General features: G+C 39.6%; 1 protein-coding gene across 1 annotated transcript; it reads right to left on the reverse strand.

Annotated features, from left to right (window-relative positions):
* Positions 1 to 1122: 1122 nt before the first annotated feature.
* Positions 1123 to 14655, reverse strand: LOC139712874 (uncharacterized). Its single transcript, XM_071624654.1, has 8 exons — positions 14650 to 14655; positions 13926 to 13988; positions 9432 to 9596; positions 7517 to 7573; positions 5764 to 5818; positions 4670 to 4824; positions 3450 to 3571; positions 1123 to 1141 (listed from the first exon to the last, which is right to left on the reverse strand). Exons 1-8 carry the CDS (start codon positions 14653 to 14655, stop codon positions 1123 to 1125), a joined length of 642 nt encoding a protein of 213 aa, XP_071480755.1.
* Positions 14656 to 15714: the final 1059 nt, after the last annotated feature.

The following is a 15714-nucleotide window of genomic DNA, read 5'->3' on the forward strand; positions in this document are numbered from 1 at the left end:
GTGTAGAACGTGGTTGTCATTGTCCGTTACCATTGTGAATTAGACGACCTGACGACAATAACACCGTCCGCCCAACATTCCGCACATTGTGAACGCTACTGGTTCTATGACAAGCCGAATTCTCGCTGGCTTCGGTATCTCTGAGAGTGCAAAATCATCACATTTTGAAAATTGCAAGGGTTGACAAAAATGGTTCTAAAATCGTAACGCATTAACCAAAATTAAAGAACTTGGTGTCATTATATGGGAAAAGGTATGGCCTTTCCAATAGTACGCAAAATAGTGACCTATTAGCAACAGTATAGCTAAAATCAAAGATCTTAGGTGTTCCGTTCTTTTTGGGCCACCCTGTATAATGAAGAAGAGAAAACTCAAGCCATAGAATATAAAACAAAGAAAAAATTGAAGGAAAAATCACAAGTGGAAAAAGAAGGGGGAGGTTTGAAGATTGAAGGCATTACAATGCTTGATGCTTGTCTTTAATGTGTGCTCTATGAAATTTTACAGAGATGGAGACCTCGTGCACCACTCCAACTGAGATGGGTGAGGTGAAACACTCTTGATTTTCCTGACTCACCCGCCTGATGATACTTTGGGGATAGCAGGTTTTCCCCCCGAGGCTGATTTCTTCATCTGAGGTACTCTTCTCCTTCTTCTGTATAGAGAAAAAACAGTTTTGAAAAGAATCCTAGTCACATTTTCTGGGCTACACGCTGTGAGTTTACCCACAAAGTACTGAAAGCCATATTCAAGTCCTTTCTACCGCTTGCTGTTGTTGTTGCTGTTTTATTTACACTGTTAATGTGTCACAATGTTTCATGAGAGCCTTTGGTTGATCATGTGATTATTTTATTGTTTCAGTTGCATTCAAAGAAAAAGCACAAGCAAACTTACCCTATCCTGGCAAAATTGATAATGGAAGATAACGGTTTGCAAATGAGTGCTTTGATATTTAGGAGTCAAAAGGGGCCTGAGCTTTCGATCCTAGCAGAATCTTCGTCAGAGGCAAAATAACAAACAGGCAGGGAAAGCAATCACATAATAGGACTGAATCACACAACAAGAACAGACAGGGACAGGCTGGGTACACAGAACAAAGAAAACAAAGGAGAGGGTGGGAGGTCACTGGCAAGGAGCCCAACTGGTAAGGGGAGGGGGATTAGAGCAGGAGAGCAGACAGACAAAAGGCAGAGGAGAGTGGACAGACAAAAGGCAGAGGAGGGTTAGTAAGGATCATGAGGATCAAGGGGGCAACCAATGAAGGAAAAGGATGAATGGGGAGGCAACATCAAAGAAGATAAGGAACAGCAGAGGGATAAAGAAAGGGAAAGAGTGAAAAAAGCAACAGCAAGGGGAAGGGGGGGGGGGGGGCTGAGCAAACAGTGAACCCTGAAAGGTGTACCAGGAGGAGGCAACAAAATGAAAGTAATCAAACATATCAAGTGTATAATTATGTGACCGTGTACCACAAAACGAACAAAAAGTCGCATCTCTTGATTTCACATGAGGACTCAAGAAAGGTGAAACGGGTCAACCAAGTCAATTTTGAGTTTTCCATATTTTCTGAAAGAGCTATTCTTCTTCTACATTATTCTTGAGTTTGGGATCATAAAATGAATGGGAAAGTGCATTTTCAGTAGTTTTTCTACAACCCTTTTTTGTAGAGTAGTGAGATCAGGTATGTCTTACAGGCCCCTTTTCATTTCTTGATAACCCTTTGCAAACTCTTCACTTTCAAGTCTGATAACTTTTGAAAGGAGAACACTCCTGCTTTGAAACTTGGCATTAATCATGGACATAATGTTTTAATAGAGCGTGCTCAATTTCAATTTAATCTGATAATTCCTTCATTGTTGCTGCTCCAGTGGTGTACATCCTGTTTTTCGTCCCATTCATCGCACAGCTAGCACGGTTTGGTAAAGATAACGCTTGAATAGACAGATAGACACTGTACTTCAGAGCCTCTTTTCTCGGTTCGCACTTTTCCAGAGTGAGCGCTTTCTTTCCAATATTTAGATAGGTTAGGAGTGTCCATTTTAATTGAGTTATACATCATTTTAAAGCTTAGAGTCTGCCCTTTTAGAATCTGTCCTTAACTAAAAATCCATGTCTGGCAACTTTTTGTTTGTTTTGTGGTGCAGGGTCACATATACACACAAACAGTAATGATAATAATGACAATGAAATAAGAGTAATGAAAAAATATTGAAAAAAAAAATATCAAAATAAAGCACATGTGAAAATTGAGGGAAAGAAAATTGTATACATTAAATCGTCTGTTGAGAATGAGAAGGGCGCTAAGTTGTCTCGAACACTATGGGTTTAGTGGCAACTTAACGCCCTTATCATTCTCAATCGACGATATGTAGATAAGCAGGCAAGGCATAATAAGCACAAGTATGTATAAACAGACAAAATCAAGTGTGTGTATGTGTAGGTGGAAAAAGGCTGTATAATATAGACTGGGACTGGAGGAAGGAATCAATTGGGAATAAAAGGGTCTGCAAATGGAAAAAGCGCAAAGAAAGAACAAAATGAAATGAAAAAAATGAAAAAAAGAGAATAAAGATTCTGCTAGGATCGAAAGCTCAGGCCCCTTTTGACTCCATTTGACTCCATTGGCTCGCCTTTATTGGATGAGCAGTTTTCAGCAGCTTTTTTGCTGCTTTGATATTTAAACACACACTTGCTAAACAATCCACCACATACATGTATTATATCTATCATTTTATGACATAGAAATGAAGAGTTGATTGCAAAACGAAATAACTCCACAAATGTAAAATTTAGAGAACTGCGATTAATGCATCCCAGAAAAGTGAAAATAAGTAGGAAATATGGAAAAATTTTAATCATAACTTAGCAAATTCCTTGTTATATAACAATCAAGGTACTGTTGGAAAGATTTCCTTTTGATCTATCTGATGATGGGCTTGCTTCAAAATGTTTTTAAAAATTGTGCATATAATGATAATGATAATAATATGACTTTATATTGCACGAAATCCACTGTGTAAAATGACTGCCGCCAAGCAGCTCATTCCCCCCCCCCCACATTATTACATGTATACATGCATGCTGAAAACTTCCCAATTTCCTAATACGTGTAATAGAAGTCTTTTGTTTACATCACTAGCTTGCAGCTATGCTTATGCAAACCTCTACTAATGTGCAACTTGAACTCCCAAGTTCATTGACCCTATTTGCAAAAAGATAAAAAAATCCCTCAAAAATCCATAACAATTCCAGATCACTACCAAAACTGAATCATCTTTTCTTTGTGTCATTGTCAAGTTTTCCTGCAAGTTTTGTTCAAGTCTGTTCACTAACAACTTTTTGAGCTATTTCGCAAACAGATAAACCAACAGCGACAATCACGCAACCTCCTCCTCCTCCTCTGGCAGAGGTAAAAATAGAAAGTTAGGAGCAGGGGAGAGGAGACAACTTGCCTTGGGTTGTTGGACGATTCTTGATGAGGCTCTTCATCAAAAAGGTCCGATTCTTCTGGCTCCACCCTGCTCGAGGTAGCCTCAGCCTTCTTCTGCCGCTTTCTGCTCACAGCGTCTTTCTGCTGAGAAACACAATTTTTTGTTTTGCCACTTACATAAGATAACACAAAGTGATTGGAGAATTTGTACCCTGTGAAAAACATGCAACTTGACAGAAAGGCGCCAAACAAACAAAACCAGACAGGTAATACAAAAAAAGTGACAAACAATGCTAGAAAAATGGACAAAAATTAACTGCTATGTTTGACCCTCTACTGTCTTGGGTCACGCAATTGTGCTGTCTTTCTCTGAATATCTCTTCATTTGTTTGTTTTACTGTATAAACAATATATTTCTGAAGCATAATCTTTCGCACATTTCACCTTGAGACACAAGTTTTACATTGTTGCATTTGGGATCGGGAACCACAGGCATGATTATGATTAAGAGAAAAAGTAATGTCCCTCTTCCTGAGATAATTTGCCTTGGAGACTATACGTTACATTAACATTATGAGAGATAACATTTCCTAACTTCATTACCTACAAAACTTTGTGATGTCACAGTAGGTCAGTGGTTTAGCTATCTGGAAAGAAATAAGGAGAATTCCACAAAATGTTATCTTTTTATGATAAAATGCAGCCCCTTGACTTGATACTGATGTGTTATGTTAAGGGAAATATGGCTCACCCTTCCTTTTGAAAGAAGCAAGCCACATGCTCTTTCATTATGCTAGAAAGATGAAAATATGTTAAATTCTCTTTAATTTCTTCATATTGTTATGTTACTGTCACATCACTATTTTATCTAATGATGATGGCACACTGATTTATCACAATTTTTAAAAATTCATGTTTTAATCAATTGTCTAATTTTTTTTTCACCTCTCACGGATGTGTTGCGTATTTCGGCAAACACTCAATCCACACATTTGGATTTCATTCCCCTTCAAAACTTCATTAAAGAAAAAAAAAGAAAGAAAACTTTTAAACAGGTGGTCTGATAGTCCTCAACCTTCCCTGATGTTTACCACTCATACACCCGCAATCGTTGATTCCACACTTATATTAGGGGTGAATTCCTGCTTTTCATCTAATTATAAATCTTGCTAAATCGGACAAGGTACATAATAGGGAACCACTTTCCCTATTACGGTTCTGGCCCTACAAATATTAGCTCACCTCTCGTTCTTCATCCGTGTCCGCAGCATCGTCGTCATTGTCCCCGTCCACCTCCATCTCCTCCTCCTCCTCACCTTCCGGAATGACCGTGTCAGGGGACTGATTTGACCTCTGACCTTGGCCGTCATCATCCTCTGCCTCGATCTGTCGGTTACCTGACGGTCAAGACAGGAAATGGATGAAGAAACTGGACAAGAAGTGGTTTATAATCTCCATCGATTATTTCCTTATACATTGACTTTCTCAATGATCTTTTCTGATGAGCAGGTGTGTTCTTAAATCCTAAAACAGACTGGAATGGTTCTGGAAGGCCCCCATCCTACCCTCCCTTTCAAACTTTGTACCCCTGCATTAGAATGGGTCCAGTTTTCATATTCACCTTTTGTGATCTTTTTAACCTTTGATGTTTTCCACCCAGCAGATACTACATGTATAAATGAAAAACAACATGTCATCACTGTGTTTGTAACCTTTTACAGGAGTTTAGATTCTTTGATATATTAAGGTTTTCTTTTTCATCTGAAAAAAGTTCAGCTTTTTAATGGAAGTAAATTTAAGAAAGCTTTTACATTACAGCAATACATCCATTCGGATCAAAAACAAGTGAAATCCAAATGCACTGATTTGAAAAATGACAGTAAAATTGAACAGAGCTTGTATGACGACATGATGCATTGTTCTGCTGAATTACAGTACAGCTGTGCAGAGCATGCATTATGACATACCTTGTGTTTGCCAAATTATGCATATACAGTATGCCAGGTTAGAGTATGCTGGAAAAACAACACATCTCTACAACATATTTGACATATTTAAACAACAAAAAATAGCTTTATTACATTATTTCACCATGTAAAGAAGAAGACTGTTGTCCACTGCTTAAAGACAACATATCTTTGAAATTAATTCAACTGTAGAGAAACAGGGAACACATTAAAACTAATATTTAAAATCTTGGACATCTCGGAAATGCCACAACAGACATACTACATTTTTTTTTTTTTTTTGCCAAATCAATTCTGCATATCTGTTGGGGTCAATCCTTCTGATCAATCCACAGATAAAAGCTCTTGGGCAAAGCCTGATTCTCTTACCTTTTTGTTTCAGCTCTCTGATTTTGGCTTTCTTCCCATTCAAAATGGTTGCAAACTGCAGAAAGAGATCAGAGAGCAGACATATTCACATACCACTTCCTGAAGAGCCCTTCAGCAAGTACCATTGCAAGGAAATGGCTAAAAGCCAATATGATGATTACTTAATTGAAGACCTGAATATAATAACAACCCAAGTCCACTCTTTGGCCAAATTCAGTTTGACAAGGGAAATAACCGGAATCAAATTGTAGCTTATGCATGGACTCATCTTGTGTATAAATGATAAATCATAATTACCCCCGGAAGTGCCTGAAATGAATGAGTGAAATCTTGTATGAATGTAAGAATGACCCAACTCCAATTGTCATAATAATATATATTCTAATTTGTATATACAATGTTGCCTTCCAATCACAGTGAAATAGAATATTATTGGACAAATAAAAAAGATATAAGTTTTTTCAAGTTTACTTGAAATGGCCTTCCATGGACTTGGGTCGTTCTTATATTCAGATACTCACTTGTTTTCCACAGAAAGGGTAGTGTTTTTGTGTTTTTTTTTAACTCACATGTTTCTTTTTTATTATTACTATCACCTATTCTATTTGCATTCTAATTTCACATACCATTTTTCTTTTCTATCCTAAGACGTTTTGCTCTGATGCATTGAAGTCTACTTTGTCCAACTGATGTGATCCATGTTTCAGCTTGTATCCGTGGGAGAGATATTCCACTGACAAATCTGATTCCATGAACCCCCCACAGACACAAGAGAGAGCTTGAGAAGTTAAGACTTGTCAAAAAAAAAAACATCCTTGGAGAAACCGTTTGAAGCTTTTTGCACAAACTCCTGACAACATCTTGAGGGCATAATTATACCTATGGCTTGTGATACTGTACACTTGTTGTATACATCATGTAATTTGCAAGTATAATTTTTCGTAAAACGGGGCTTGGAAGACAATTTCACATAAAAAGGTTGAATTCATGGTCAGGACCACACTGGAGGAATCAGAAAGCAGTAGCATTTCTTCTTATGACGAGAAGCAATTTTAGGCCTTGGGGAAGATATACATCACATTTTGTGCGATAAGAGGCAATGTTTTTGAGATGTGTTAATCACTAAAATATCGGACAACTCTCAAAACTCCCCAAAATAGAATCACTTCAAAATTTACAGGGTACATTTTTAAAGGGTAAATTTTTTGACTGCGCTGCTCCTGACTTTTTACTTTAAAGTCTCACACATCTTTTGACACCATTTCTGCAAAAATTGGGCATACTGTTACGACACTGCACAATCTTTTATACATGCTTGTCTGACCAAAAATGGCTCAAAAACATGATTTTGTGTACAAAGTCTATGCAAGTGGAGTTTTCTCAACTTATTCATAAAGATGATTTTATTCATGCACCTTGGCGAAATCAATTGATTTTAGCATAAATTATGCTTGAAATAGGTTCTGACATACATTTTGCTAAAAAAATGATAAAACAAAAGGTCCAAAAAGAAAAAAAATACCTAAGAAATTCATAAAGCAATAAAATGCATTTATACGAAATTAATTTTTATACCAGATTTTTTTTCCAAGTACATTGTTAGGGTGGGGTTGACTCAACCCTCCCCCAGCCACAGAACAGCCAAAATAGCCTTGCCTGGTTAGGGTTTAAAAAAGGGGGGAAAAGGATTATTCTGGTCCCGTTGAAAATCATGTAGATGATGGTATCACAGTAATCATCCAAGGTTGCCTACCTTAGCATACAGGTCAGCCTCCATGTCTTCCTTCTGAACCACACATCTCTCTAGTCTCTGAAATAATATCCATGTGAAAAAGAACACTGAATACTTGATTGTGAAGCACAAATGATGAAGTACCAGGTATGCAAATGATTTCCTATCAAAACACATCACTACAATTTACCTCCATTAATCAATTTTGTTATATCTTATTTTATTATTATTATTATTATTATTTCTTTTTTTTTGCCTGCAGCACACAGCATTAAGTATGTCTTGAAAGAAAGATGTCATTCAAAGGGGGTGAAGGTTCAGGTGCGAGTTTCTTCAATTCGTCTCCCTCTTGGGTATTTGTTCCATGTTCATCATGTCACTGCCGGCAACCAGGGACAGCCTGGTGGTAGTGTCGCTGCCCGGAAAGCAGTAGATGACAGGATCGAGTCCCACTGGTTCCTTTTTTCTGACATGTTTGTTAATTTGCAGATCAGCAGTTGCAATCTTAACAAATTTAAATGGTAGAGGGAGACAAATTCAAGAAACTCACACCTAGAGTCTGTCTTGTTCAAAGACAACAAGAGCCACTAATGATTGGTAAAGGCATGCGAGCCAAATTTCGCACAAGGAGCATGCTATATTAAACACAAGTTTTCAGCCACACTGTGCTAGAAACATTTGCAGTATGCCACAAGGTTTCAACAAGGTTAATAGATTTTTCCCTACGTGGTATTTCCTTTTGATAGTGGAATAATGTCATAATTATCGTGGAGATAGATAACTGGCAAGGAATGGACAAATATGAATTAGCTCCACCACATAGTCAATATTTGCTGGTATTTAAATTAAAAAAAGGTGAAGAAATTAGGTGATCAAACTCTAGTGGAACCTTACTCAAAATCAGTTACAAAAGACATGAAAACACTTTGTATGATTATTCTGTCTGGTTGTTGGAAGTAAGTATATACATTGTCTGTGGCGGATTCAGAGGGGGGCGCATCGGGCCCGCATCCCCTCTTTATTTTTTGTTGTTAAAACAAAAGAAATAAAAAGAAAAAATGGGAGAGGGGCTCAGGCGCCCCCCTTTAATTTTGTAAAGGTGCCTCCCCTTTACGGAATTCCTGGATCTGCCCCTGATTGTAGCGTTCTATTTCCTATTAACAAGATGCCTGTGACATTTTATCAAATTGATACCATTGTATGGCATAAGAGGCAAACCTGGGGTTGTATTTCCTATTTAATTTCAGTGTGACCATAATTAAACAAGTTTTGTTAGAATTATTGTTAAAACCAAGTGAGAACCTTACACTGCTTCAAACATACCCACACACTCGGCATGAGTATTTCCACACATAAAATGTACTGAATCCATGTCAAACTAGAGAAGCACTCTGAGAGCATGGACCTCCGCCACGCAACTCATTTCCACCACTGATCTTGTTCTTCTGTACAGATCAGTGATTTCGACCTATGCATACACATGCTGAAAATCATCCAATTTCCCAATGATAGAAACCTTTTGTTATGCCATCAATACCAGCTGCGCGGCATGCCTTGCCTTGGACCAGAAACTAGAGCACGCACTCTAATGCGCGTATGAAAACCTAAAAAAATACGCAGCTTGAACTCCCAAGTTCATTGACCCTACCTGCCAAAATATCGAAAATCCTTCATAAAATCCATAAAAATTCCCGGATCACTACCAAAATTTAATCATCTGTTTCTTGTGTCATTCTCAACCTTTCCTGCAAGTTTTATCTGAACACGTTCACAACATTTTGAGGTATTTTGCACACGGACACACCAATAGCAACGAAAACTTAATCTCCTCCCTTGGCGGAGGTAATTACAAGTCGTTGCATAACAGTGCTGACTGAGACTAGATGGTAGCTAAGACAAGTGTCAAAAGGCAACCAAGCCAGAGAATACTGCCTACCTTTAGGGCCTGGGCTCGCTCGCTGGACAAACGCTCATTTTCCGTCTCCAGCCTACAGATGGCGCTCTTCAGGTCTGTGGCTGCCTCAATGGAATACAACAGAATATCTTTCACCGCATCCGGCGATGACGCCACGGGCTCCAAGGGCACAGAACCGAGTTGGAGCTGATGGTATATATGAAAGATGCAATCATGTATTGGTTAGTCATTTGTTCAAAGCTCCATGCTAAAATTCTAATATAAAATAAACAATTAAACAAACAGCTTTAAAGGGATGGTATAGTTTTGGTTGAAATTGAACATTCAGATTTCAACTTAATGCGAGATACATGTAGTTACAAACGGTTTATGACGTATTAAAGAACATTAAATTCCAAGAGGTAGTCAAAATTAATTTGATGAAAATCGGTTTTGAATTGGCCAGGATATCCAAAAACATAGTAAAACAAAGTAGTCCTAAAAAAGTGGGTCCCGACTTTTATTAGGGCCTTTTAGTTTCCGGATATCTTAGCCACTTCAAAACGGAAACCAATTGTTATCAAGTAATAAACTTTGAATTCCTCTTAGGATTGTATGCTCTTTCAAATTCCATAAAAGTTTTCTCATCATCTCACAAAAGAAGGTTGGAAACCTGAAACCAATTCTCAACCAAAACAATACCATCCCTTGAATGCTTCAAAATAGCTTTTAATTCTGAGTTAGGGATGAAAATAACTAACATGAAAATGCTAATCGGTAGAATGTTACGTACAGTTGTATGTAAAAATAACTATATTGTGAACGATAGTTTTATTACAAACCGCTTCTAGAATAAAGCATCTAAAATTATGCTTTATTGAGAAAATTAGTGATATTTCTTTGGAATATATATTTGTGGCTTTGGTGGAAAATTTTGTAGAGTAGTGTATTTTGCGTTACAATTGAACTACACATATTCATCATAGACACCCTTTACATTCTTGGGAATGTTCTCCTCTCTGTTCAACAAATGAAGAGTTTGTTCGCAAAAACCGATAAGTTCATTTTTGAAGATTTTGAAGTACGGTCTCTGTCATAAAGTACAAAATAATACCTTTTAAATGATATATTGGTCACTACATATACAGGTACATTTTTGGAGTTATAGTCAAAAGAAGCAAAAATGTTCTTATTATTCTCTTTATTTTTCTTGACCTTAAAATGGCAAATATCTCCATTTGGCAAATATGGATTTATCAGTTTTTGCAAACAAACTCTTCATTTGTACACACGCTGGAGAGTTTCTTCATCAATTGGCACGGATGTCTAAAAAACTCATTGTCAATGCATAGAGATTACCTAATGCCTCTAATCTCCATTGTATTGCCATGGCCTTTGTTTTGGACTGAGGTACATTGCTACACCTAAGAGAGCCTGCTTATCCAGTATTAAACTTGGTTAAGTTTGGCTGGATTGAAATGCTGATGAAAAAACATGGCAAGTTAAAGGTGCATAGTCCTGGTAGTGTAGAGTTGATGTTACTGCCGATCACCGTTAGCATTGATATGAAGATTACCGAAGTTGAGCTGTCATCAAGAGTAAAATGCGTAAGAGTTGCTATTAAGTAACGTTGCCTTCGTTGTCTTCTCTGCTACGTCTTCTCTCGCGCAGTCTGTAGTGATGCCAGGGTGCGTGCATATGTGCTTGTTATTATGACATCACAAAAGAAGTTTGCTAAAGCTGTCACCCCCCTCAGCCGAATCATGAGCCGAACTGTGATCGGACCACTGACAACAGTGAATCAGACTTCTTCGGACACGGGGAAGTGGGCCAAAGCGTAAGCGCCAAAGAGGAGTCGACAGCAGAAGTCTCTATAGGAAACTTGCGCAGTGCGCCCGCGTATGCATTTGACTAAAACACCGGGACCATGCACCTTTAAAGGCCGTGTCACACTATTCCGGGCAAGCTACGCGGGCTTGTGGCGAGGAGGTAGTTTCCAGCACGTAGAAGATTTTCAGCGGGCGAACAAGAATGTTTGCAATTTTCATTCATGCCTTGTCATACCGTACAAGGGAACTTCTGCGGCTTGACTTGCGGGGAAACAAATTTACTCCCCGGAGCTCTCCGCAGTTGGTCCGCACCTGACAGTATCTAGCGCATAGTTGCCCGGAGGTGCTCACGCAAGTCCGATTTAACCGCAGCCAAGTTTTGAGGATGACCAAAACTCTTTCCGGGTGAGTCGCGGGAATGCCCGTAGAGGTCCACGCAGAACGCCAGTAGAAGACCCTTAGCGGCAGTACTTCCCAGGCAATTCCCACGCAGGTACTTCGCAGTCCCGTATGCAGCCAAGATAATGAAATTCTGTGAGATTTCAGCCATTCCATTAGAGGAATTCCTTCACTGAGTTGTCAGCCCCCACGCGACTGGTACAAAGGTCACACAGTATACTCGCAAGTATAACGCGTCCAGCAAGTAAGACACATGCACTGACTTGCACAAGTCCTTTTCCGCCCTCAGGAATGTCCGGTATGCTAGACAAGAGACCCGCGGGTCTAGCGCTCACCTGAGTATCGCAAGTTCACCTTTCACGCAGTCACTAATCTAAATTATTCACAGCTCTACCAAAATTTGACCAGGCATTCTCAAGTAGAAGATGAAAATGTACAATAAGGGCCCAATTTTTTTAAGATTCCTTAATTTGGGGGGATTGGGGCCCCCTGGGGCCCTCTGGGTGGGGCATGGTGCCCATTTTGATAAATTGAGATCCTGACCCCCTAGGGATGCTACCTGCCAAGTTTGACAAAAATCCATCATGAGGTTTTCAGGAAGAAGATGAAAATGTACAATTCAGGCCCCCATTTGGACCCTTCCAACCACCACCCCCCCCCCCCCCCCCTACCCAAGAGGGGCACCCCTGGATCTCCTATGAACAAACTTGAAACTACAGTCATTAATGTGCTCACTCATAGTATTATCTCAGCTCTATATATAACTTCTGATTCTAGAGAAGATTTATAAAGATTCCTTCATTTGGGGGATTTGGGACCCCTGGGGGCCCCCTGGGTGGGGCATGGTGCCCATTTTAACAAATTGAGATCCTAACCCCCTAGGGATGCTACCTGCCAAGTTTGGTGAAAATAGGTCATGGGGTTCTCAAGAAGAAGATAAAAATGTACAATTTAGGCCCCATTAGGACCCCTCCTCACCCCCTCCCCTGGGTCCCAAGGGGGGCACCCCTGATTCTGCCATGAACAAACTTGAAACTACAGTCATCAATGTACTAACTCATAGTATTAACTTAGCTCTATCACTTCTGGTTCTAGAGAAGAAGATTTTTGCAGATATTCCTTAATTTTGGGGGGTTTGGGCCCCCTGGGGGCCCCCTGGGTGGGGCATGGTGCCCATTTTCACAAATTGATTTCCTAACCCCCTAGGGATGCTACCTACCAAGTTTGGTGAAAATGGGTCATGGGGTTCTCAAGAAGACGATGAAAATGTACAATTTAGGCCCCATTAGAACCCTTCCCCACCCCCCTCCCCTGGGTCCCAAGGGGGGCACCCCTGATTCTGCCATGAACAAACTTGAAACTACAGTCATCAATGTACTAACTCATAGTATTAACTTAGCTCTATCACTTCTGGTTCTAGAGAAGAAGATTTTTACAGATTCCTTAATTTTGGGGGGTTTGGGCCCCCCTGGGGGCCCCCTGGGTGGGGCATGGTGCCCATTTTAACAAATTGAGTTCCTAACCCCCTAGGGATGCTACCTGCCAAGTTTGATGAAAATCGGTCTTGGGGTTTTCAAGAAGAAGATGAAAATGTAAAAAGTTTACGCACGACGCACGACGGACGACGGACGACGGACGACGGACGACGCACGACGGACGCCGGACGAAGGGCGATCGCAATAGCTCACTTGAGCCTTTGGCTCAGGTGAGCTAAAAATCCCTACACGTAACAAGCCCGAGTAGCTTGCCCGGAAAGGTGTGACAGGGCTTAAACACGGTTGCCGGTAAAAAAATATGCGTGCGCACCTCCGGGCGACTACTTTTGAGATACATGCTAGGTACTGTCATGTGCAGATCATCTACGGGGACCTCCGGATAGTCAAAATTGTTCTTTGCAAGTCGCACGCAAGGCTGGTGTGACACGGCCTTAAGCTAAATATATGCCTTGCCCCCCAAAGGGTTGAGCATACAAAAGGACAAATCAGAAATCTGCAAAATAAGCAATGATTAAATACTTGACACAATCAATACAAAAAAGAAGGTACAGCTGCATTATTGCACAAAAACTACGCATCAGGCCATCTACAGTACAGAACACGCACACATACTGCACACAAAAACACAAATATTGTAGTTTGCAGTGCACGCAGTTTGATTGACATGGCAAAAAACAAACAAACAAACAAACAAACAAACAAACAAGCAAACAAAACCTCAGATATGAGACACAAAATTCAGAGATGGATGAATGTGTTTCCACCTGAGAGATGCTACGCTTCAGGGAATATTTAAAATATATTTCACATACCTTGATTGAAGATACAGCTTTCTTCCATGATAACACCTTTCCGTTCCTGCCGGATGAGCTCACCTGTGTTAGTATTGGTGGAGATGAGAATTGGGCTTTTAACTTTTTGCGAGATACCAAGAAAACACATGAAATAGTACAGAGGATACCATTTTAAGAGGAATTCAAAGTTTATTTGATGAAAATCGAGTTTGGAATGACTGAAACCCGAGCTGGGAATGACTGAAACATCCAAAAACAAAGTAAAACAAAGTGATCGTAATAAAAGGTGGGTACCACACTTTATCAGAATCACTCTGTTTTGGATATCTCGGCCATTTCAAAACCAATTTTCATCAAATAAACGTTGAATTCCTCATGGAATTACATGTTCTTTCATATTTTATAAGAGGTTTCTCATTATCTCACAAAAAAAAAAACCTGAAATTAGGTCTCAACCAAAACTATACGATCCCTTTAAGTTAAACAAACATTCTACTTGTCAATACTAAAGAAGATGATTTCCACAGCTCAGGTAGATTCTATGACCCTGCATCACTAAACACATAAGGATGAGGGGGAGGCAGGTGGATTATTTCAGTTATTAGGCCAAAATATGAAAGAGGATACAGTTAAACTCGCATAAGTCGATCTTCTCGGGACTGAACAAAACACATCGACTTAGGCGATTTTCGACTTGTGCGTAAGTCGAAAAAAAATTGACTTAACAACAGTTATACCACACGTACATTATGTATAAATGTACATGTATGTTGTCTACTCTGGAGCCGAGAGCTGGAGAGAAAGTGTGTGCCGCAGCACGGGTCGCCCGGCAGGGCCGCGGCGAACTTTGCATGGACAGTGCATTAGTATTGACACAGGTCCAATTACTTTACACCCTTGTTAAACCTTGAGGAAGTGAATATGAACGATATTTGAGCAGTGATTGATTCCAGTTTACCATACCGTGGCTTGAAATGCGTACCCGTGCCCATAACTTTCCCCCTACTTTCAGCTTTGAAAACTCAGCAGCTTCATCCATCCACTGCACAGCGCAAACTGCAATCATACACAGACTATACACAGCCCAGTAGCTGTACGTATACGTAGCGCTAGCGCGGCAGGGCAGTACCAGCGGACCTCCAAACACGAAGAGAGTTCAACAATCGCATGCGATTGCTTTGAATTTTGATACTTTAGGCTTTAGATCATTTTTTGTCACCTGTCTGGTCGGGCTAGTTCTTATGTAAACAAAAACTGGCGTCTCGTGATTTTGACAGTGATTTATTGCACAATAAAATCTTATTCGACTTAGGCACTGTGAATTTAATGGTTTTTCCGTGAAAGTGTTCTTGGAATTTCATCGACTTAGGCGAGTATTCGACTTACAAAATTTGACTTGTGAGTGAATTAATACACGTAAGTCAATGGGGAAAAATCGGGACTTTTTAAAATCATTGACTTGCGCGATTATTCGACATATGCGATGTCAACTTAGGGGAGTTTAACTGTATATGAAATGGTTTTTCTCCATCGATCTATCTATAGCTATCTATCTACATTAATATCAATCTATCTATCTCTACCTATCTATCTATCCTGACTGTTCTTAGCCCATCTGAAATGAAAGAGCATTTAAGCTTGCAAGAGAGCTAACATAAATTGAGAATAGGGGCTTTGAAGAATGTAATCAGTACCAGAACAGTGAGTCTGCCTTGACCTTATGTGGAATCCCCTCACCCCCCCCCCCCCCCGAAAAAAAAAATAAATAATAGAAAATAATAGAAAAATAATGAATGAAAAAAAAATG

The sequence above is a fragment of the Diadema antillarum genome, unplaced genomic scaffold, assembly GCF_040938485.1.
Source record: "Diadema antillarum isolate AM-2024a unplaced genomic scaffold, OU_Dant_1.0 seq00001870_RagTag, whole genome shotgun sequence".
Classification (NCBI taxonomy): domain Eukaryota; kingdom Metazoa; phylum Echinodermata; class Echinoidea; order Diadematoida; family Diadematidae; genus Diadema; species Diadema antillarum.